Source organism: Diadema antillarum, unplaced genomic scaffold, assembly GCF_040938485.1.
Source record: "Diadema antillarum isolate AM-2024a unplaced genomic scaffold, OU_Dant_1.0 scf00000122, whole genome shotgun sequence".
In the NCBI taxonomy this organism is placed as follows: Eukaryota; Metazoa; Echinodermata; class Echinoidea; order Diadematoida; family Diadematidae; genus Diadema; species Diadema antillarum.
The window spans coordinates 1,884,398-1,908,320 of record NW_027271011.1 but is presented as its reverse complement, the minus strand read 5'-3'; the positions used below and the strand labels follow the sequence as shown (position 1 = coordinate 1,908,320).

Here is a 23,923-nt window from a genome sequence, read left to right as displayed (position 1 = left end):
TGAAAACATTTAAAACCGTACCATCCTGGAAAGCCGGTTTTATCACTTTTCTGCTTAATTTCTACAAATAAAACTAATATGGAATAATCTTCAAGTATAATTCTTTATTGATAGATATATCAGATTAGTGCCCGGGTATGCCCATTCGAGTAATTTTCATCTTTATTTCAGCATTTTTTTTTTTTGCGCAATTTTTTTTTTCGCGCATCCTCGTGTCTGTACTATACCTACCTTTTATAAGAAGGGATAGCGAAAAGTAATTACCATCTCAAAGACATCTTCCTTAGAAAGTGGCTGGTGATTATGCAATGAGACACGAGTCAATTGTCTTCCTTTCTGCGTGGCAGATCTTGTTTGGCAAATGCTTCAAACATTTTTTTTTTTTTGAGCGGCGGCATCGAACATCTAGAAAAGGAAATAAGACGGTTGTGACTCCATTCTCTTGAACCTCCTTGGTTAAACTCGCGTTTGGCCTAAACTCGGCCACCCCATTCACAGCGTTCTTCTGGCTGGTCGTCCTTGGCCCCTAACTTTGCCTGGTGTCTGATGACGCCGCACTGCACGAGGTTGATCAATGGACAGAGAATACCTGGAACACCCTTCCCTGCGTTTTGCTCCACCTTGATGGACCCAGGTTGCGACGGGAAGGCTTGTTTCAGCCTCTTCATTGCTGTAATTTCAACAAAACAACAAAATAACAGGAAACACGCGAAAGACATCTTTAAAGTGCGACCATATACATGACATTACTTTATAAGACTTACAAAGGATTTGCGAAGCAGGAGGTGATGAACGAACTAATCGGCAGGAAAATACTTCTCTAACAAATGTCTGAGAAAGAGTTGGCCGACTAAGGATCCGGAATAGCACATGAACCTTAATTTGCAAGCTTAAAGAAATGTACACCTTGTAACTTCAAATGTTATTCATGTATTCTACCAAAACTTTAGTGAGTATTTCAAACTGCCACTAACATGATTATTTGAGATTGACCATTATTTCAGACTAAAAATGATAACAGTGAATACACAACAGGAGTCCATTGATTTTGGTGCATAGGCTGTCCAGGCACTCTATCGCTCACGGTTATAAGGTTGTGTTCGTCCATTTGTGTATTCCAGGAGTCAGATTAAGAGATTCTGATACCCACAGTGGACACATACCAAAAACATCTTCCTGAACCCTTATCAACACCCCACAAGGTCTCGTCCCTACTTCCATGCACCATGGAGAGACCAAAAAAGGAAGAAGAGAACGTGAGACATGCCAAATAATTTCTCAGAGGTGATGATGAGTTCGTCATCAATTCCCCCCCCCCTCCCAAAAAAAGAGATTATTTAAATCATACAATGTACCGCCGTCGTGTTTCCGGAAGAATGACGCGAACGCGCTCGATTCAATGAAGTGTGCCCGAAAGAACGATGCGAAGGCACCCGATTCAAGAAAGTGTGCCCGGAAGTACGACACGAACGCTCCCGACTTTTAAAAGAAAGTGTGCCCTGAGGAACGATGTGAACGCATAGACCCGATTCAAGAAAGTGTGCCCGGAAGTACGACGCGAACGTACCCGATTCAAGAAAGTATGCCCAGAAGAACGATGCTAACGCACCCGATTCAAGGAAAGTGTGTCCGGAAGAACGACGCGAACGCACCCGATTCAAGAAAAGTGTACACGGAAGAACGATGCGCACGCACGCGATTCAAGGAAAGTGTACACTGAAGACCGATGCGAACGCACCCGATGCAAGGATAGTGTGTCCGGAAGAAGAAAGCTCCTCGCCCCGGACAATAAAACAGCAGGAGATTGCAAAAGCAAAAAGCAAAAGTTACCGAGACAACGTTCGAGCAGCAACCGTTTTAATAGGCAGGGTGAAAACAAAAAGATTACCAGGACACTGCTGTGGTAACTCCTAGTTTGAAAGGCTCCATTAAAACGGGGCTTAAGAGAGTCAAGTAGCCTGCGCAAAAGGAACTCACCTTCAATGAGTTGACCACGGGGTACAGTGAATACGATGCGAAACCAGCCGTACTCGTTGTCATAGTAAAATGCCGCTCCAGACAGAATAGCGAGACCATTGTGAAGGAAAGACGACTTGAGGGCGCTCTCCCCATTTAAGGAATCTTCCAGAAGATACTGTATGCTCGCCGGGAAAAGATTGAGTGCAGAAGTTAGAGGTTGGGAAGGGAAAATTTAATAGATCAGCGAAAACAACAGTGAAACCCACAGCCTACATCAGTCGGTACCTTCCCTTAAAGGAGACCTCCTGAGGATTTTTCGACTTTTGCTTTTAAACATCTATTTAAAAAAAATGCTTATACTGAACTGGGGAGTGTTTCAGGATTTATAACGATTGGGATGATAAAATTCATAACAAGTTACAATATACAAATAGTGAATAGTCGCAAGTGCGATGGTACAATATTTCACACGAGGTGAAAGATAGAGGCGCTCTATAATTCAATGAGGCGAAGCCGAGTTGAATAGTGCGTCTCATCTTTCACGGAGTCATTTGACGTCACGAAACCTCGTAAATAGGGATTAGTTATTTCGCAAGCAAATGCATTCACTATGCATTTCTCTTGAGAGACTCAAGGAAAGTAGAGCTATGTCAAATGACCAAAGTTGCCAACTTACATGATAAGAAATATCAAATAAGTTTTTAATGAAAAAAAGGAAAAATAAGTTCATGAATTGGATGAATTTAATATTCGAAGCTCTTGTTACTAATAAGAATAAAAAACAAAGAGAAATACGACATTAAAAACGGCACACCTTGCTGAAGTTAGCCCATATGAAGAAACCCGCAGAAGGTTTGACATAAGGCACTCCAATCTCGTCCAGCGTTGCCATGACAATTTCTGATGACTCACGAAGCAGTCTTCGACTGGTAGCAAAGTGAACATTCTGAAGCCACTCTGTCGTAAAAAAAAAAAAAATCAAAATCAAAAGATGATTTGGTATCTGAAATATACTACCACAAACATAACACGCATTATATATATATAACTGTTATATGTATACATGTCAGATATACATAAATAGAAAGATAGATAGATAGATGAATTATACCTATATGAATAGATTACGCTTAAACACAGACACACATACACAAACACAAACTGACACGATGTGAGACTCGAATGCTAGAGTTACCTCGAGGAGTGAACTTTAACCCCTTTTTCCACCGAGGAAACATTGCAAACTTAATTCTTTTTATCGTGCAAAAAACAAAACAAAAAACTAACCAACCAACCAAACAAACAAACAAACATTCAAAGTTGGACTGTTCAAGTGTAAGTCATAGTCTAAAAAATGTCACATTAAACTAAATATGGGTTTTCTTTGGCTTTGCCTTTCATCTTTTAAGTGCATTTTCTTTCAAAAGAACCGCTTGGCTGGCTTTGTTTTTGGATATTTTCAGCTATTTCAAAACCAATTTTCATCAAATAAACTTTTAGTTCGAATTAGAATCGTATGTTCGTAATATTACATGTAAGTGGTTTCTAATCCTAATCCCCATCTCAGCCAACACCTTACCATCCCTTTACGGAACATCTAAAAAATTTTATGTAGGTCCACCATCAGACAGAACAAAATATAACCTTTTCACTGATACCTCAGTAAGTGTTGCATAATGAGGAATATTCTTGAAGGTATGACTAAAACTATTCCATATTCTTTTTTATTCTTTTCTCTTTACTTTAGCAGGTTAAATCGCAAACACCTCAAGTTGACCAGAATGGAAATACTTACTCGTTTTGCGAAGAAACTTATTTTCAACGCAAAAATTATGTCTGGACTAAAGTGGTCGAAGCAAAGATTATTGTTCGAAAACAGACAGGAATGCAAAGTTAGACATACCTCTGTCTTCCAAGAGCTGTGCCATTTCCATTTGAATAAAATGGGGCACCTGCACGAAATCAACGATGCATCCTAGAGAACGGATGACGGTCGGATTCCACGAGTACACTGCACCTACGGGGGTGCCGGACATTCCAAAATCCTGCCAAGCAACACAACGACAATAACATCGGTCCAGATGGGTACAATTCCTATCAAAATGCCTTCTAAATCTAATAAACAATATGAAATATATGAAATATTCAAACAGACGAAGAAAGAACAGAGAAATCACACAAACAAAATCTGATATCAAGATCTAAGGAAATATGGAATTATTTGAAAGTACACAACAGGGGGTATATCACTACAGAGGGCTGACCAAATAGTAAGTAAGTCCATTCAATTTGGATAAATTCAGTTGAACACATTTCAAATCAGAGGGATGGTTACACGAAATGAAAGAAGTAAAAAAAATCATTTTGGTATTAATTTTGCCTCTTTCTTCGTTTTGGAATAAAGGCAATCGACGACAATCCTCCACCAGACACTATTCTGGGCCGTCCTTTCTACTTCTTTCCAAATGATATCACTCTCTTCCAGTTCTGCATCTGTTTCAAGCCTCTGTCTGTTTCAAGGCCGACCCCTCTTTCATTTCCTCTTTTGCTATGGCAAATGGTATGTGGTGCTGGATGCTGGTATCCTGAGGGTGTGTCCAATCTAGCCCCAATTCCTCCGTTGAATATGTTGGTCATCTGGCTCCTGTTCTGCTCATTGCCACATCTCTTCATTGCAGATCTTCTCTGGTCACCTGATTCATAAATAATTGACATATATCTGTATCTTCTGGTGCATACTGATTTGGCTGTTTTCCATGTTTCTGCTCCATACCGCAATAGTGACTTAATGTTGGAGTTAAGTATGCGGGGCTTGGTGTTGAGGCAAATTTCCTTTGAGACCAAGATGTTCTTGTGCATAGTGACGGCTGATCGGTCTTTGCCAGACTTGGATGCGACATCATGGTTTGTGCCCCTTCGCCCATCTACCACAATCCCCAAGTAGACGAAAGACTCGATCTGATCTCTGGTAGGCTGCCTATCATTGGTGGCTGGTGTCTGGGCAGCAGTATTCATCCATATCAACTCAGTCTTCGTCTGGTTGATCCTGAGCCCAGTACCTGTTGATGCTGCTCGTAGGTCAGTTGTCTTGTCCTGCATCTGACGGCGTTTGTGTGTGACGAGAGCAAGGTCGTTGGCAAAATCGACATCTTCGAGCTGCGTCCAGAATGTTCGCTGCATCCATTTTGTTCCAGCCTGTTGTGGCCATCCGCATGATGATCAGGAAGTGGAAAAGTGACAAGAAGCACCCCTTGCAAACTACAGTCCTGACCTCGAAGCTCTCCGATCGTGGCCGGCGTCTGCTACTGTGCACATCATGCCTTAGATAGGAACAGCGGATCGAGGGTGACAAACTTTTCTGGTACCACATAAGCCTCAGTAAATTCCACAGCGTCTCCCTGTCCACATTGGCAAACTTCTTGAGGCAGAGTCTCATTGTACGTTAGTCATCAGATCGTGGTCTGATCTGCTCGTCTCCCGAACTTATGCAGCGACGGATCCAGAGGGGGCGCGCACCGCGGGCGCGCACCCCTCTTATTTTTGGTTAAAGGGATCGTACAGTTTTGGTTGAGACCTAGTTTCAGGTTTCTAATTTTTTTGTGAGATAATGAGAAACCTCTTATGAAATATGAAAGAGCATGTAATTCTATGAGGAATTCAACGTTTATTTGATGAAAATTGGTTTTGAAATGGCTGAGATATCAAAAAAAGAGCGATTCTAATAAAGTGTGGGACCCACACTTTATTACGATCGCTTTGTTTTACTTTGTTTTTTGATGTTTCAGTCATTCCAAACCCGATTTTCATCAAATAAACTTTGAATTCCTCTTAAAATGGATGCTCTGTACTATATCATAAGTGTTTTCTTGGTATTTCGCAAAAAGTTAAAAGCCCAATTCTCATCTCCACCAATACTGTAGTATCCCTTTAAAAAGAGAAATATAAGAAGAAAAAAAAATGAGGGGTGGGGGGTGGTTGCGTGCGCCCCGTTTAGCAAAGGCGCCTCCCCTTAACGGAATTCCTGGATCCGCCCCTGTTATGGCTGATGCAGACGTGGTCAATTTGATGTGATGTGATGTTCAGTCACATGGTCTGGTGATCTCCACGTTGCTTTGCAGGTACTTCTATGTGGAAAGATGCTTCTTGTTATCACCAGGTGATTGAGAGATTACAATCGGCTTGGCGCTGTGCATATAATATTTGATCATGTACATCTTATCATTTATCATGTTTATTCCCTGAGCTGTGTTTCATAATCACTATGATAGTCATTGAGCCCTTTGTTCATGTTTATTTCAAGTTTCTAATGCTTCTTGATTACTTAATCTATAACTGAATTCCTAAAGTAGTCTCACATTTTAGGGGATTAAAGTTTCTGTTCTTTCTCAGATCGGCAATCTTGCTTTCTTTCTTTTTTCTGAACTTGCGCAGATCTCATGAATTTGATGAGTTCCATCTAATCTTTCTCTCACTTCAAGATATTTATATTTTAATACACACATGTTGATTCTGACCTTATAACTTGGTATGTCAAATAATTCTAAACTGACCTTACTGAAGCCCCACATGACGTGAGTCTTGCTCTTATCAGGGAGCTGGTCGGGGTGAAACCCCCAGAGGCTGGAGTGAGGCGTGTCTGGGTCGTAGATACTACACACGTACACCTCATCGACGACACAATGCAGGTTGTGCCTGGGGAAAAGATTACGGTTGGAAGAAAGATTATGACTTGTTGCCCTGCACACTATATTCCCAGCAGGCACTTCAAAAAAGAAACTGGTTACGACAAATTCAAGTTGTTTCTATGTATCACCATGTACATGTTTGTGCATAATAACCAGTAGAAAACTCCGACATATCCATAACTCCAGAGTCTGAAATTTGACTTGCAAAGATATACTATATGAGTACCCCCCCCCCTCCAATCATGGTGCCCATTTGAACAGATTGAGTCTCTATCACCGATATAGGATTGCTATATCTGCCAAGGTGAGTGAAATCCATCACAGGGTTTTTAAGTGGAAGGTGGAAAATAAGTATTATCTCTAGTGTGTATGCGTGTGTTTGTGTGTGCTCATACACCCACGTGTGTGAGTGTTTTGTTATCTGCATTGTAATGTACGTCAGTTGTAATTATGCTCTCACTATATATATATATATATATATATATATATATATATATATATATAGATGAATTTTGGATGTTTGATATTTGCATATCATATAATGACATATTTATATCCCAAATTATCGGGAAAATACTGCAATCGTCGTGTTGTTAATTAGCAAGTGAGTCTTATGGAGGAATTCAAACATGTGTCACAAAATGTACCCCTATTAAAGTAACGCTCAATGTAATCGTACCTCTTGCAGAACTGAAGGCACAATAGAACCTGTTCTCGTGGGAAGACAGTCTCCAGTGGATTGTATGGATTAGTGAGAAGCAGAACCTTAACTCTGTGACCCTTCAGAAAACAGGAAAGGGGAGGGGGGAAAGTAGACCATAGCCACATTTACACACGGGAGTTGTTATCATTATCATCATTATTACCATTTCAGATTGCAATCACTGCAACACAAATATATATATATATATATATATATATATATATATATATATACATATTTATATTCTATTTGCTTCGCTTCATGAGAAAACAAGAGAATCCCTCGACAGCAATTAAAGCTCTTAGTTTTGAATCTCCGGATTGTGCACGCCCAAACAATGACAATAAAGTACCTCCACACATTATAGGTAGTTTATTGCTGGCAAGGGTTCTGTGGGGGAGGGCTGGTAAATGCATGTTGGATATGAAAACAAACACACAGACAAACAAAAAACCTCGACATAGTTAAGAACATAATCATGTTCAAGACAAAGAGTATATTATAAAGCATCTCCTCTATTTGGGAAAAATGCACATGGTTTCTATATGGTAAGCTTGCTCAATTATTTTTCCGTGAAAATATGTTGTGTTGTTTTTTTCGCTATTTACAAAAAGAAAAGAAAAAACAAACATATGAGTTGGTCGATCTGACATCAGCTAACGTGTGTTGCCAGACGGCATTTGACATATTAACTCGAACATCTTTTACAAGGGATATTACACACTTGTTTGTGGGTCAAAGAATCAGTGTACATGGTATGTCACACACCAGTGTGCTGACTATGTCGTCACTCCATTGGCAGATTGGAATCAAGCTTGAAATGTGTAGTCAACCAGATATACATCCATGAAGGATTTCTAAATTATTTACATACCTCTACCTTGGCCCTTTTCAAAGCATCTTCCAACAATTCTACCGTCAGCTCAAACGGTTCAGTGCCGCTCACTCCAGGCTGTTGAAGGGAACACAATCATAATCATTAAGAAAAATAAAAAAAGAAGAAGAGAGATTACAAATCGTGCATACAGACAAAAGACACTCTGGCACTGAACAAAACTCTTGTAACTTTATGCTGCCATCTGGAGAGGTTAAAGATGTGTAAAGGATTTGTAGATTCTATGCCTTTCAATTCTGGCTGAATACAGGAACATAGCTATTATCCTAAAATATCACGTCATAAAAAAGTACTCACAGCGGTGCTAACCTTGGGCACACCGCGGTATTGTAAGGGCTAAAAAGGTGTATTTATTGTATTTATTTTCTGCAAAAACAAAAACAAAACAAAAAACGTAATGCAGTAAGGTAATGTGGGGAAAAAATATCTATATTCCACAAAATATGCAGAATCATTTCTCAAAGAACACCATATACTGGCAAACCGGGACGAAAAAAGTATCAATTGGCATCTCTATGAAATTGAAATAAGAGACTTCTAATCTAATGAAGAGATAAGATATATTTTTATCAATTAAGTCAATGATTGAAGAGCTTGTTTCCAAAAGGTGCTAAATCTATCATTTTCAATGGATTAATGGCCTTTTGGAAGCAAGCTCTTCAATTACTGTCTCTGCAATGACTCTTTCAACTGCTAAACTCTTCTAGTATCCTTTTAATCAGTTTGCTTAAACAATTTACAGCCAGTTCGAAATCCATATCTTCAGTGGGTCCCCTTGATAAGATCTGATACATTTTCTAGTGAGTGAAACTTTGTATGCTGCACACTTGTACTACATAAATGACACAGCTCACCCCTTCCCATATTATGATAACAAGAGAATGCACCAGAAAACATATACAAATATTCAAATGCATGCAATACTCTTGCAAGAAATTGATATCTGTAAATAGATCAGATAAGTTTACCAAATAAGACCAACACTATAGGGACTATGTCAGTCAAATCTGTCTATAGCGACTACTCAAGGGAGGAAAAAATGGCCGTTAGAGACAGGAGCCCGCTAGAGACAGGATATTCAACGTGACTTTTTCTGCCGTGATGGTGGTGATTGGGGCGTTATTAGTGGCAGTATACGACAGGTGGTTGCTATTAAGACAGATGGCCGCTAAGGCAGGTTTGACTGCACACACACCTTACTGTTGAGAGGCACTGGATATGTCTTCACATTGGGTATGAAGAGAAAATCTCGAGGAATCGCTCCATAAAGTGGGCTTGGGGTCAGAATCGTATCTGGGATGATAGGAAACAATTGGCAGAGAATGACAATACATGTTTCTTCATTCTCTTTCGTGGCAATATTTCTTCGTCTTGTTAGTAAAAAAAAAAGATAATTCCATCTTGATAGTTCTCCACCTTCCATGCCATCAGCCACATTATCTGCCTTTGTCAATTCATTCATTATCGTATCTATAGGAACAAATTTGTCATTTCAAACGAGCACAAATTTCCTATATACACGGCTCTTTGTAGCGTTCTCGAAAGAAAATCCCCTCGGTCCACAGCGCAATGACTACTCGTCCAACATCTACAATTTTCGGATAGTACTCGTTATTCCAAAGGTTCGTTAATCCCTAAATGAAATAAGCTTTGTTATTCCGAATGTTCGTCATATTCCAAAACGTACAAATAATCCCATGCATGTACAAAAAAGAGATTGTTAATCAGACAGCATGTGGCGTTATTCCCAAAGTTCCTTAATCTAAAAATGGAAAAAAAAAATGTTATTCCGAAGTTCGTTTTTAATCTGAAAACAAATAGGGTTCGTATTTCCGAAGTTTCCCTATAAGCACCTCCTTTTTATTTTGGGTTTAACAAAACTTCGGAATAGCGAACCTTATATACGGCATTCTCAGATAACGACCCTTCAGAATTTCTAACATCATTTATTTCAATTTCGGATTAATGAACCTTCGGAATAAAGTCAAAATTAATGTTCGGATTAACGAATATCTACTTAATAGCCCTAGGGACTTATTTGTGATTTTCGAAAAATTGGACAATTATTCCTTCAAAAGTTAAGAACTTTTAAAGTTCTGGTGGAGCCATCGCTGGATGGTAAGACTACAACAGTTTGTGATGTCACATAATAATGAAGAAGAATATAAAGATATACACTGAAATCAATATACTTTCACTTTTCTACCATAATAAACGAGCACTTGACTTACCTCTTATTATACAAAAGCATGAAGAATAATATTACCCCAACCTACCTTCAATAACAAGTCGAAGGAATGAGTACTCTCTTAAAATTTGATGTGTTTTCTACTACTATCGCTGTATTCACTCAATCCTCATATATGAACTTTCTTTTCCTTTAAAATTAGTGGTATTTCGTGTATAAAACAAATAGGGTCTGCTCAACACCTAGATTACACAGAGTTGGCAATTTGAAGCAACTTTATATCATCAGGATGGAATTCCTTTTGATTAAATACAATATCGTTTGTTCCTTTGGGCGCATTAAACGAGAAACACTTCAGTGCTCATGAGGAAGCAAATATTGACACAATCTGCTCTGTTCTAACTCTAGCCTTTATAAAAGACCCCGCACCGTCAGCCTTGAGGAAAGATCTGAAACCAAGCGCGTCAGGTCAAGGGCATGTTAAGAGCTGTAATTACGCTGATTATTCATGCCTGGGAGAAAGGCTATCCCGCAAACCTCTTTTACTGAGTGATTAAAGGGGGTATTAACCCGAAATTAAATTACCAGTCTTCTGGTATTAACCAGTCTTCTGGCATTAACCAGAAGACTGCTTGGCATCTCTTACAAAGATCACATAACCAATGAGGAAGTCAAAAACAGAATAAGGCAAGCCATTGGTCCTTATGAAGATCTTCTCACCACTATCAAGAGACGCAAACTAAAATGGTTCGGCCACGTAACAAGAAGAGATGGGCTTGTCAAGACAGTGCTCCAGGGAACAGTCAGAGGAGGAAGGAAGAGAGGAAGACAGAAGAAGAGATGGGAAGACAACATCACAGAATGGACAGGACTGAAGCTGAGCGAAGCGGTCACACATGCGAAGGACAGGGAAGGATGGAAAGGACTGGTTGCTAGGTCATCTGTATAGCGCCCCAACGGCAACCGCCATGGGGCAGGTGAGGTGAGGTGAGGAACCCGAAATATACAACATGTGGATTAAGTGGTAATGTAGCAATATTAGCAGAACACAATAGCCATCAATGAACGTTTGAGGCAAATCGGACAATCCGTTCAAGTCACATCAAGTCAAGTACATTATATAGTATCACGGTTACAAAGAGAGTATAAAGAAAATTCCACAAAGAAAATGTCATTTCGTAATATTATGAAAAGTACACATTCCCGGGACTTGTTAACGACGTATCATTCCCCCTGATTTCAGAAAGAGGTAAGTCTAGTGATCTTTCATTATGCTAGAAAAGTGAAAAGGTGATAATTTTCTTTCTATTTTCTTTATGTAGTAGTGCATGTGTAATGTCATGATCCGTAGTAGTCTTCTGATCCAGCTGGCTAATCAGCAAAACTTCAAAAATCCATAAATTTTGAAAAGGATTGTCCGATTTCCCCCCAATTTTCATTGATGTATTCTACAAAATATTGCTCCATTCACTCAATCAACATGTATTTTGGGGTTTTATTCTCCTTTAAATCAGTAAACAGTTCAGGTATTCAGTACGAGCGATGAAATTTTATGGCTGGATTTGTTCATTAGCTGTAAAGTGTGTAACGCATACACAATGATAACCTTCTTCAGTTAGGCATTTGGCCGATTGGTCACGATTTTGCTACCTGATGCTGGTATAAAAAAAAGAAATGGTAATTCAAAGGCGTACGTTAGAAAAATGCCTTCTCGCTGAATTATAATAAGATTATACCTCCGTCGTTACACAGCACGTAGCCCATCATACAATTGAGCGATGTCACTCCGTTTGCGATGCAGAACTGAAATAAGAGAGAGAGAGAGAGAGAGAGAGAGAGAGAGAGAATCAAAATTTAATCACAAGTATGTTGAGCTATATTTCCAACTTTTTTTTAGAGTCGCAGGTTTCTAGAATATCACCCATTTCACTTCATTACTGTTATGGCAACATGAGATCAAGAGCATAAATAAGCAGCAAATGAAAAAAAAAATCAAAGAAAGTACTGTGGACATCATCACAAATTAAAGGGTGTGTACAGTTCTGGTCGAGGTGAGGATTTAGCTTTTAACGTTTTGCGAGATATTCAGAAACCACTCTATGAGATGTCAAAGAGCAGGCAATTCTAAGGGGTATCAAAAGTTTATTTGATGAAAATCGGTTTTGAAGTGGCCGCGATATCCAAAAACAAGGTGAAACAAAGAGATCCTAATAAAGTTGTGGCCTGTAGTCTTTTATTATTATCACTTTTTTTGGATATCTCAGCCATTTGAAAGCCAATTTTCATTCAAATAAACGTTGAATCCTTCTTAAAATTACATGCTCTTTCATATTTCATAAGAGGTTTCTCATTATCTCACTTAGGAATGTAAAAAACATGAATCCCCACCTCAACCAGTACTGTACAGCCCCTTTAAAAGAAAAAAAATATAAAAGAATTCTCTTAACAGAGTGCTAAAGAATAGGTAAATACCGACATGAAAGTGGATTCAGTAGGCCTATATGATAATGTGATGCTTAGACAGAAAGTGAAAAACAATTTGCAAGCAAGGGGTAAAGAGTAGAGTGATGCGTTCACCTATCAGCAGGAATTTATTACCGAATGATAATAGTAAAATGTCATTAATTCTCTATGCGCAATTTAATTTCAATTTCATTGTGTTGTCATTCATGTTCATATCAAAAGCATTCATTTAATTCGCAAAATTTGCTCATGCATTGATATCCTATCATTCAAAATCGTTTTTCCTCGTTCAAAATGATTAATTTGGCAACCGATTTCGCATTTGCATAAGGATGTAGCATTTATTTGTATCCCTGTTAACAATAACCTGTGTCTTTACTGCCTGTTATTATGTTCATTATATATTTGTACTGATTTCGTGACATTATTAGTATATCCAAACATTTCGTTGTATCCTCAATTTGTTAAAGATGAAATAAGACAACTTGAATGCCGGCTCATGTGCATACAACAAACGACATGCTTTGATGCATTAGCAAACACACAACGTCTGATGATGTTATTGCTGAATGCCGAATTCACCTAGATAAAAGCGGCTTCTCATTGCAAGCAAGTTCTTTGATAGGACTTTATTGTATATAGATTAATGCTTCTTGCGACACTTCATGGCAGAGACATAAAAACATATTTAATACATACTTTTGTTACCTTCCATAAACAGTTCATTACCTTGTCAGGGTCTAACGGTTCGGGGGTGGCAAGCTCTTGGGTTAAGAACTCTGCAATGGCACTCCGTAGCCGGGGTATTCCTAGCCTTCCAGGGGTGTATGGTAGCATGGAGGCGTCCCACTGCTTTAGGGATGACTGGTTCAGCTTCAAAGAATGGCAAGAAAAATCAAGTTAACGCTTTTATACACACCGAGACGGAGGTGCGTCTTCCACGCATTCTTGCAGCCGCGCCTGTGTGTCTCGTTTATTATGCATTAAAACGTATAAAAATTCTTCTTTTCTCATCCATGAAGGACGAGGCAAACTTGGGTAGCATCAGGGGATCTTCAGATGGGCATGATGTCCATTGGCACATTATATCAAACTGGCAGTAATAGCTGTCAGGTTTGTAGAAAAACTTGACCACGCGTCTTCTGTAAAGGTGAGAAGATCAAAATGTGAAATCTTGTCCCCTCCCTTTTGGTCGCGGCCCCCAAGGGGGCGATCCCTGAATCAACCATAAACAAACGTGAGATTACATTTATCATACACTGCATAATAATACTATGGGTATTTCTTGTTTCAGAAAAGACGGCTTTAAAAAGTACCTAGGCCTACTGTTGTGGCACTGCGACAGCAGCGATTCAAAAATGTTTCAGACATCACTTTGATGCATATGTGTAGGTCAGTTGTATCACAAAACTGTCATCCTACAATATAAAAAAAAATGCAATAAAACCTAAAATATAAGGAGACATCATTATTTTATTCAATAAACTATAACTGGAACAAGCTTAAAACAATAGTCACCAATGTGCTTACTCTAGCACTTGTTATGATAAATCCCTTCTGGTTGAAGGTTTTACGAATTCTTTAATTTCGGAGCTTCCGGTACGTGCAAGTTTGAAGAAAATCCGTCATCCATTGGTTTTCAAGAAGAGCGTGACAAACATGGCAAGATTTTGCCTCATTTTGCCCCACCCCCTCCCTGGGGCTCAGAGGTGTTGGGGCACCCAGGATCCGTTATAAACTGACCTGACACTACTTATAGCAAAAGACTATCTCCTAGCACAAACTTGGTGTGTGTCACGTACACCCAACAAGCCCAAGAGTCATTGGTCATACAACCTATAAACGAGTCATGCAGCTAACGAGCTACTGCCCACGAGACATGCAGCCCATGAGCTAGACACGGCTACTGTGAACAAAGTCCACAATCTCGATATCAAGTTGGATAGGTCCACGAGCTATATAGTCCACGAGCTAGCCACTGGACACGCCATAATGACCGCAGTGTCGTGGCTCGTGGACCTGTTTGCTTGGTGTCAAACTCGTGGGCGTATGACTCGTGGGTGTAACTCATTTAGTTCTCAATTTAAAAGACTTTACTACATGAACATATAGATAGGGCCTACCAACTGTACCTTTTCGACAACCACTTCTGAGATTGCGTCGTTGTGAGCTGTTGACATGTTGATAATTCCCTGTCAGGAATGGGATTAATAAAGAAACCACACAAAAATTTCATCAAAAGTTTTAGAATTATTGCAAATTGCAATATGCAGTAAAAGGCCCAAGAATAGAAATATAAAACAAAATGCACTGCTGTCAGCACTTTCACCTGCGCAGTATATACTGATAAATAGCCGGCACACTGTATTTACAATGATTGCGACTATCTTCATGAAGCATGCCTCAGGTTACTTTTGTGTCACCGAGTTATTGGTCATTCTCATTACATCATTGAACATGGCATCCTATGTGCACCTTAAATGACCATGTTTTTAGCAAAGTTACTACGATATCTCTCCAACTAAATATTCTATACAGTTGACATTGAAATACATAATAATAAGCCATATCATAAATTTGAATTGGGACTGTCAGAATATATTGACATTTATTTTGTTTATGCACACAAAATTTAATATCACAGACCCTGGCATCATGTATTCCCTATTGTACCTTCTTGCAGATCAAATCAATTGCTATAAACATAAAAAACAACAACAGTGCATTTGAATCTCTGCGTGAAACTTGCAAGTGACGACGTGCAAACTTCACATATTTTGCTTCAAGTACAGAGAACCATGCACCGCAGATCGATTGATAACTCTCATTGTAAACCTCTTAATCAGTCCTCGATTCTGATTGGTCGAAATTAGGGATATAAATTCAATGGTTTGCATACAGTTCCCAAAAATGCCCTATATCAACAAACGGTCCTTAGGAGAACCCAATTTGCCCTCTTTTTGGCATTTCTATATTTTTGGCATACGCGTAGGCCTATATACGATATGTGCATGCCAAAAAGAGGGCAGGCCTTCACATACATATAGGGAGAGGTTTATGACATTGTGCAATGCAATCAGGCGCGCCGGAAGCAGTTTTGGATTGGGGGGGGGGGGGGGGGGGGGCAAACATTGGAGGGGGCTCAAGATTAGACCATGCATAATATGTTACACAATATACACATGCACACACACACACACGCACACGCACACACATCTATTATATATATATATATATATATATATATATATATATATATATATATATATAAAGTGGCGTACGGTGGGTCGAAACATGGGGGAACCATAAAGTAATTTTGACGGTCTGTATGCTTGTGCGTGTGTGCGTGAGCTATAATGGGACTACAATACATTACGGAATGTGATACATTCAACAACGCAGTCATTGAGGAACATTGTAAGTTTTCCTTACATGGATTATGGAATGACGGTGTGAAACGATCGACAAATTATATACTGTCAGCAACATAAGGTGAATGGCATAAAGAATAAACAATAAAATGCGAGCGAGCGAAGCGAGCGAGCTTGAAAATTTTGATATTATGCAGTTCCAAAACTGGAGTTTTGTAGCTATATATTTCGTTTTGGAAATAAATGGGAGCGCATCGGGCGCAACTGCTGGCAATTATTGGCAGCAACATTAGGAGAATATCATAACGATTCAATGCGAGCGAGCGAAGCGAGCAAGCTTGAAAATCTTGACATTCTACAGTCCCAAAAAGGGGTTTGTAGCTACAGTATATCTTTCACTTTGGAAATTAATGGGGCGGCGCATCGGGCGCAACTGCTGGCAATTACTGGCAGCAACATTAGGAGAATGGCATAACGATTCAATGCGAGCGAGCAAAGCGAGCGAGCTTGAGAATTTTGACATTTTACAGTCCAAAAACTCCCGTTTGTAGCTATATCTTTCGCTTTGGAAATTAAGGGGGGGGGCATCGGGCGCAACTGCTGGCAATTACTGGCAGTAACGTTAGGAGAGTGGCATAACGATTCAATGCGAGCGAGCTTGAAAATTTTGACATTTTACAGTCCAAAAACTCCCGTTTGTAACTATACCTTTCGCTTTGGAAATTAAGGGGGCATCGGGCGCAACTGCTGGCAATTACTGTCAGCAACGTTAGGAGAGTGGCATAACGATTCAATGCGAGCGAGCTTGAAAATTTTGACATTTTACAGTCCCAGAACTCCCGTTTGTAGCTATATTTTATCTTTCGCTTTGGAAATTAAGGGGTGGGGGCATCGGGCGCAACTACTGGCAATTACTGTCAGCAACATTAGGAGAATGGCATAACGATTCAATGCGAGCGAGCTTGAAAATTTTGACATTCTAGAGTCCAACAACTGCCGTCGTAGCTATGTTTTTCGCTTTAGAAATTAAGGGGGAGGCGCACCGGGCTCAACTGGTGGATGCGAGCGAGCGAAGCGAGCGAGCTTGAAAATTTTGACATTTTACAGTCCAAAAGCTGCCGTTTGTAGCCATATTTTTTTCCTTTTATTCATATATATACATATTTATTTTATTTTCTTTGTTTATTCATTTATTTTTATTATTATTATTATTTTATCTTATTTATTTATTTATTTATTTATTTTTTTTTTGGGGGGGGGGCTTTTTGGGGGGGCAAAAATGCGTTTTGCCCCCCCACTTTTTGGATTGGGGGGGCGGCCGCCCCCCCTGCCCCCCCCCCCCACTTCCGGCGCCTATGATTATGCAATCACAATGCAATCGGCCCGGTCGTTTCAGATGCAGTTTGCTCACAATCTATCTAACCCTATCAATGAATACGCGAATCGTACTTATAGAAGTATAGATTTGAAGCGGTCTGTAATTTACATTTGGCCCCATGGATGTCTATATGCTGAGTAGCTGGAGTTTTTTTTTTTTTTTTTTTTTTTTTTTTTTTTTTTTTTTTTTTTTAAAGAAGAGGTGATGTTAAGCGGGTGTTTTTTCATTTTCAGATTAATGAACCTGTGGAATACGAGCATCATCATAATAGGGATTGCTGTAGGCCAATTATTGTAACCACCGATTTCGGAGCAGGGAACCCGTGAAACGTTAATCGTCCTTGGCCACAATTTTGCCTTGAAACGCATTACAGTAATAAACATGTAGAAATGACAGAGGGAGAGAATATTTGATTTCAGCTTTTAGAGGACATCTATATGTAGAAGACGTATAATTTGAGCAGTTGACAGCAATGGGCATTACAATACTGTGAAATATGCCGATAGAATTTTCCCAGATTACGTCTGTGCAGTTATTATAGGCTTATCATATTATACGAAGGAGGTTCAAGAGATGGAATAGCAACAGTGTTCCCTTTGATCTCATGTTCGAAGCCGCCCCTCAAAAACATTATTGAAGCATGTGCCAAACAGGATCTGCCACGCAGATACGAAGACAATTGACTCGTGTCTCATTGCATAATCACCAGCCACTTTCAAAGGAAGATATGTCTTTGTGATGGTGATTCCTTTTCGCTGTCCCTTCTTATAAAAGGTATACATAGGCGGTACAGACATGAGGATCCGCGAATAAAAATTGAGCAAAAAATGCTGAAATAAGGATGAAAATTACTCGACTGGGCATACCCGGGCACTAATCTGATATATCTATCTGTAAAGAATTATACTTGAAGATAGTTCCATATTAGTTTCATTTGTGGAAATTAAGCGGAAAAGTGATAAAACCAGCTTTCCAGGATGGTACAGTTTTAAACATTTTCACATGATACAGCTCTGATTTACACTCTTGCGCAAATTTCTGGAAGGAATTGACTTTTGTTTTACATGCTTTATCATTACGTGAAATTTCATTTCATTTATAAGCAAAATATGGCAAACATTATGATAACGTTCAAAATGAATCTTCAGATTGCTCAGCAAGACGGCGGCGCCAAACATCGATCATCAAAGGCACATTTAGTGCACCTGTGGAATTCTTTTGTACATCAATAGAAATCTGACAACTGTTTGAATAATTACAGCCAGGTGGAACTCCACGTATAAAACCTCCTTGATTATACGGACTTGTGCTGCAGCACTAGCGAATACCGTGCTGCACAACTTTCTCGGAAATGTTTACTTTTACAGTGGTAGGCCTAATAGGCAGAGGAATAGATCTCATCCCTCTTCAAATTCCACGTTGGCCGTATAACATAATATGGACGCCCGGGTGCCAGTTCCTGAGTATAGGAAGCCTAACGTTACTTAGAAGATATATGCATACTGTAACATTCCGATTTTGGATCGAATAGAGTCACGAATGTACAACTCCGTTTCAGGCAGCGCTGAAACCACTCGGAAAGTGAGTGACGAAACGTTTACGATAGCCACTTAGCCCGCCATGCAAAAGACCCCGGTAAAAGATATCAAAACCATATCAAAGACTCTCTGTTGACTATCACATCCACTTGGTCTTTAGGTAAAGTACGTATTGATCAATATCATTATGATGTTCGACTTTTGTGCATAGAAGCAGGAAAGCTTGGGGCAGCATGATGCGTGATAGCTTGGGAATCAATGAGAAAGATGAAGCGGAAAATAGTAAATAATTCCCAAAGATAAAACAAAACTCAATAATGGAGATGATTTGGATAAAAGATCATCTTGGATGACGCCAAGCTCACGTGTCTTAGGAATTGCCGGAACAGGGATATCATAAACATTTAAGGACAAAGTTGTTGAGGATTTGTTGTGAGATTTCACATGCAAAACTTTGTTGAGGATTTGTTGTGAGATCTCACACGTAAAACTTCAGTTTTCTCAAGATTCAATTTCAGACCATTTTGCGAATATCATTCCCGAATTTTACTCAAGCATGATTCAATCTGATTCGTAAAGCAGACGAATACATATTTTCTATATTCTCTTCGTCATGCCTTTGGGACTTGTGAAAAACACTTAATTCGTGCAGTCAACCGTGCACTCGGCATTGGGCAGTCTCACTGCATGGTTACCCGTACCTCGTTCGACCTATATACATTTCATCTACAATGTAAACAAAGTAAACAAAGCAAACCGATGATTCATATTCTCAGCGTTTCCTGTTAATCCAATATATATTCATTTGTAGGGAAAAAAGAGAGAAAAGAAAAGAGAAGTCCCGCCTTATGTGAAACGTTAATGGTGACAATGGGGAGGGACGGTTTTGCTTTATGTCACAATCAACTAACGTCTAAGGTGGATGACCTGAGTGGGAGGTACAAAGACACACACTCCAAGGAGCAAATACATTTTTATTCTCTTCTTCATGCCATTGAGATGTCTGAAAAATACTTCATTCGTTTTCATCAGTCAACCGCATTTGGTACTAGTTAGTCTCACTGGTACCCTGCATATGGTTTGACCTATATTTTTACTATTGCCAGAGACTTTCGATATGAATATCATAATATACAAAGTGTTGGAAAGTGCTCATCCGTCATAACAATCAATATTTTCATTTCTTTTTCATTTTTATTCTTTCTGTATTACGGTAAAAGGCAACGAATCACCTTAGAAACGTATCATACACATTGACACATTTTTTTTTTTTTTTGCTTTTTGTTTTTATAGATAATCTGAAGTCCAGATATGCAATTAACAGTAATTCTACTGCAATATACTGAAGATTCGTGATGTCCTTGTTCGGAGAGTTTTACATGCAAATGTGTGTGTGTTGGGGGGGTGTATGGGTGTTGTGTGCTTATGTTCTCGTGTGTTTGTGTGGGTGTGCAGTATCGTGAAAGAAAATGAAAGCAAGGTCACAACTGGCCGTTCACGTCTGAAAAAGTAAACTTTCTGGTCATAATCATAAACTTGTCAGAAATTGTAGACTTTATTGTTACGTTATTCAAACTTCCAACTTGTGTTATGAACACTTTGGTTTTTTTTTTTTTTCAATTGAGCCTATATACTGTGACCTAGTTTAGCAACCATATTGTAAAGCATTACAACTTTTTGCCCGTATATAAAATCGTGATACAACAGTCTAGCAACTAGGAATAGCTGGTAGACATAGATATAGGATTTAGGACATTAGGAGTATATGGTAGGTTAGATTGATCATGGTTGTTCTTTGTGATACTCACAGCTTTCTTAGATCTTGTAATGAAAATGATACTAATTAACCTTATCAACCAAACTGTCACGACTCAAACATGAGTTCATAAATTTGGACATTTCTGGAATTATTCCTAGTAGGTTCATTATTCCGAAATTCGGTAATTCCGAAAATAGAATAAGGTTTGTTATACTGACGGTTCATTTGAAAAAAAACCCAACAAAACAAAAAAACGTTCGGCAGTCCCAAGGTTCGTAAATCCGAAAGGTGTAAGGTTCGTTGATCTAAAATGAAAAGAAATGCGTGATTCCGAACATTCGGCAATAGGAACTTTATTTAATTTTTGGATCAAAGAACCTTAAAAAGAATAAAGAAATAAAAAAGTTATTGCTTAATATTCGTGTAACCACCGGAATAACGAACTGTAACTGGTAAACACAGGCCCACCCCCCCCCCCCCAATATTTCTCACACATTATTAATAAAATGTCAAATGAATTATTACTAAAACGGATATACTATCTCTCTTATTTGATGCTCCTATGGCTATTCAAATAAAGATCAAAAGTCAAAATTTATGATGCTATTTCGTGTACTACAGCCCTGCTTAAAAGAACGCAGTGTTCCGTAGTGTGAAACGCAATGTGAAACGCAGTACGTGTGAACACGTTGTGAAAGTCTCTGCACACTGTTAAATTCGAGCGTTTAAACACTGTGAACACGTAAATCATCAGTCCACCTGCAGTGTGAAGCAAAACATCATGCCTGCTATCTCAGATGTCAAATCTCCGTGAAGATCCACCTACCAGTGAAAACATCTTCACTATGTGAACGCATTGTGAATAAACTGCGGGACAATGTGATCTGTCTAGACGGATAGCCTATTGGTCTATATTTAAACGGAATTAGATGAATCATTATATTAAAAACACCTCCTTGATAACAGGCTACTAGTATCTCAATGCCATTCGAGTCAATAAAGTACTGTCAAATTCAGAACGTAAAAGTAAATTGAAATTCTCTTTCAAGTCATTGACCACGTTTGCTTGATTTTTTCACTGGGACAAAATCAAATAAAGAGACCTTGTATCAAAATTTGATATCCATGGTATCGATTTTTTTCTTGAAATACTATTTGACATGACTTTACAGTTCTAGAAGTAGCTCAATTATCCTTCGTCGATATTTTTGGTCTTTTATGTTATTAGCGATCTCATTTCAAGCATCATCTAATTTGCCTTCTTGACAAATTTCTAAGTGTACTTATATTTTGGGTCAGAATTACATTTAAAGTTAATACAGTGTAGTTAACACATTTATGATCGATGATACATTTTACATCGAGTCAAAAGCTGTTATATCATGACGGATGTATTTAGGGTTAAAAGTTATTGCATTAATAGTAAGGTCGTAATTACAATTGGGGTAGACTTGATTAGTATACTTTTTGTGGTTGAAAGTCATTTAAATTACGGTCGATATTTTATTAAAGGTTGCTTTTACTTTTAGGGGTGATACAGAGGATGATGTGAGTAGAGTGTCGATCCTTACCGTTGGGTTGTCAGTTTCGTGATAAGGATTTTTGTCGATGTCGAGGAAAATATCGCGCAATTCCATCTTGAAGTTTCCCCAGCGACGGGAGCGGGCAGACACACACCCTTCCTCCATCGCTGATTTGTCCATTTGAATATGCAGAAAGTTCGCAGAGAGGAGACACAACCGCCGACGGTCATGTGTATTTGAGAGTTCCCTTGTATATAATTCGCAGCTTGCTTGAAACACGAGTTACTGCTCATTCTTTATACTGGCATATCGTCTCTTGCATGGAAGGGAGTTGTTGGCGAGCGGCCACGCGAAGCTGCGGCTTTTATCACACAATGAACTCAATATCGCGCATGACAAAATGCAATGCAACCAACTTTTTATGCGTTATGTTTGTCGAAAAAACAATTCTTATGTTTTGGGGGCCATTCATAATAATGTTTCTATTTTAAGGGGAAAAAATCTGAAACACTTCCATTTTTCTTCATTAATGTCCAAAATCAAAAATATCTCCATACAAGAATCATACTGATTTTATTTCATAACCAGAATGGTTGTTTTCTTATTAATTCGTGACAGATTCTGCCCACTGAACAGTGAAAGAAAGGGGCCTAATTTGCTCCATGGTATACAACGTAGTTTGTGAGACCGTCTCCCACAGTTTATTAAGGTGGCATTGCGCCCGTCAACCTTCTATGAACACGCACTTTAAACAGTGCCAGTCACCCCTATAGTCGCGTCCCGCTCTCTGCATGTGTGTGTCTGCATGTAAAGATTCATGCTGGAATATTCGGGTAAGTCGATGAAAATAATAAAAGTCCCAATTACATTGTATAGTCGAGTGGGTCCTATACGTGTGTTATTCCTCTTCATAAGTCGGTTTTTGTTAGCAGTGGCGGATCCAGGGGGAGCACACCGGATGCCCCCTTTAACTTTGGTTTTAAAAAATGGGGGTGGGCGCATGCGCCCCTTTCACTTTTGTAAAAGGCGTCCCACCTTTACGGAATTCCTGGATCCGCTCCTGGTTAGTGGACTTGTCGCCCGTCGATCAAAATCCAATGACAGTTTGATAAATCGAAAATTCGTTTAGTCGAACAAAACCTGAAAGTGAAAGTAATCGCTTGAGGGTATCACGCAGTCATGTGTCTTGTTTCTGGTCGAGGTGAGGATTCAGCTTTTAACATTTTGCGAGATATTCAGAAACCATTCTATTAGATGTCAAAGAGCATGCAATTCTAAAGGGTATCAAAAGTTTATTTGATGAAAATCGGTTTTGAAATGGCTGAGATATCCAAAAACAAGGTGAAACAAAGAGATCCTAATAAAGTTGTGGCATATGTCGCCTTTTATTATTATCACTTTTTTTTTTGGATATCTCAGCCATTTCAAAGCCAATTTTCATCAAATAAACGTTGAATCCTT

General features: G+C 39.0%; 1 protein-coding gene across 1 annotated transcript; it reads right to left on the bottom strand.

The window, feature by feature from the left end:
• Positions 1–473: 473 nt before the first annotated feature.
• On the bottom strand, positions 474–22,627 carry LOC139720137 (1-aminocyclopropane-1-carboxylate synthase-like protein 1). Its single transcript, XM_071631508.1, has 12 exons — positions 22,511–22,627; positions 15,026–15,085; positions 13,623–13,766; positions 12,167–12,233; positions 9,438–9,535; positions 8,222–8,299; positions 7,324–7,424; positions 6,510–6,651; positions 3,863–4,004; positions 2,774–2,916; positions 1,978–2,134; positions 474–670 (listed from the first exon to the last, which is right to left on the bottom strand). Exons 1-12 carry the CDS (start codon positions 22,625–22,627, stop codon positions 474–476), a joined length of 1,446 nt encoding a protein of 481 aa, XP_071487609.1.
• Positions 22,628–23,923: the final 1,296 nt, after the last annotated feature.

What these genes read in the sequence shown, in the direction of transcription:
- LOC139720137 (XM_071631508.1), bottom strand. Translation starts at nt 22,627, where the DNA reads ATGGAGGAAGGGTGTGTGTCTGCCCGCTCCCGTCGCTGGGGAAACTTC. An exon ending in CGTGCTGTGTAACGACGGAG is followed by an intron (nt 9,536 to 12,166) that starts GTATAATCTTAT and finishes CTATCATCCCAG; the next exon opens with ATACGATTCTGACCCCAAGC. An exon ending in TCATGTGGGGCTTCAGTAAG is followed by an intron (nt 4,005 to 6,509) that starts GTCAGTTTAGAA and finishes GTTGCTTGGCAG; the next exon opens with GATTTTGGAATGTCCGGCAC.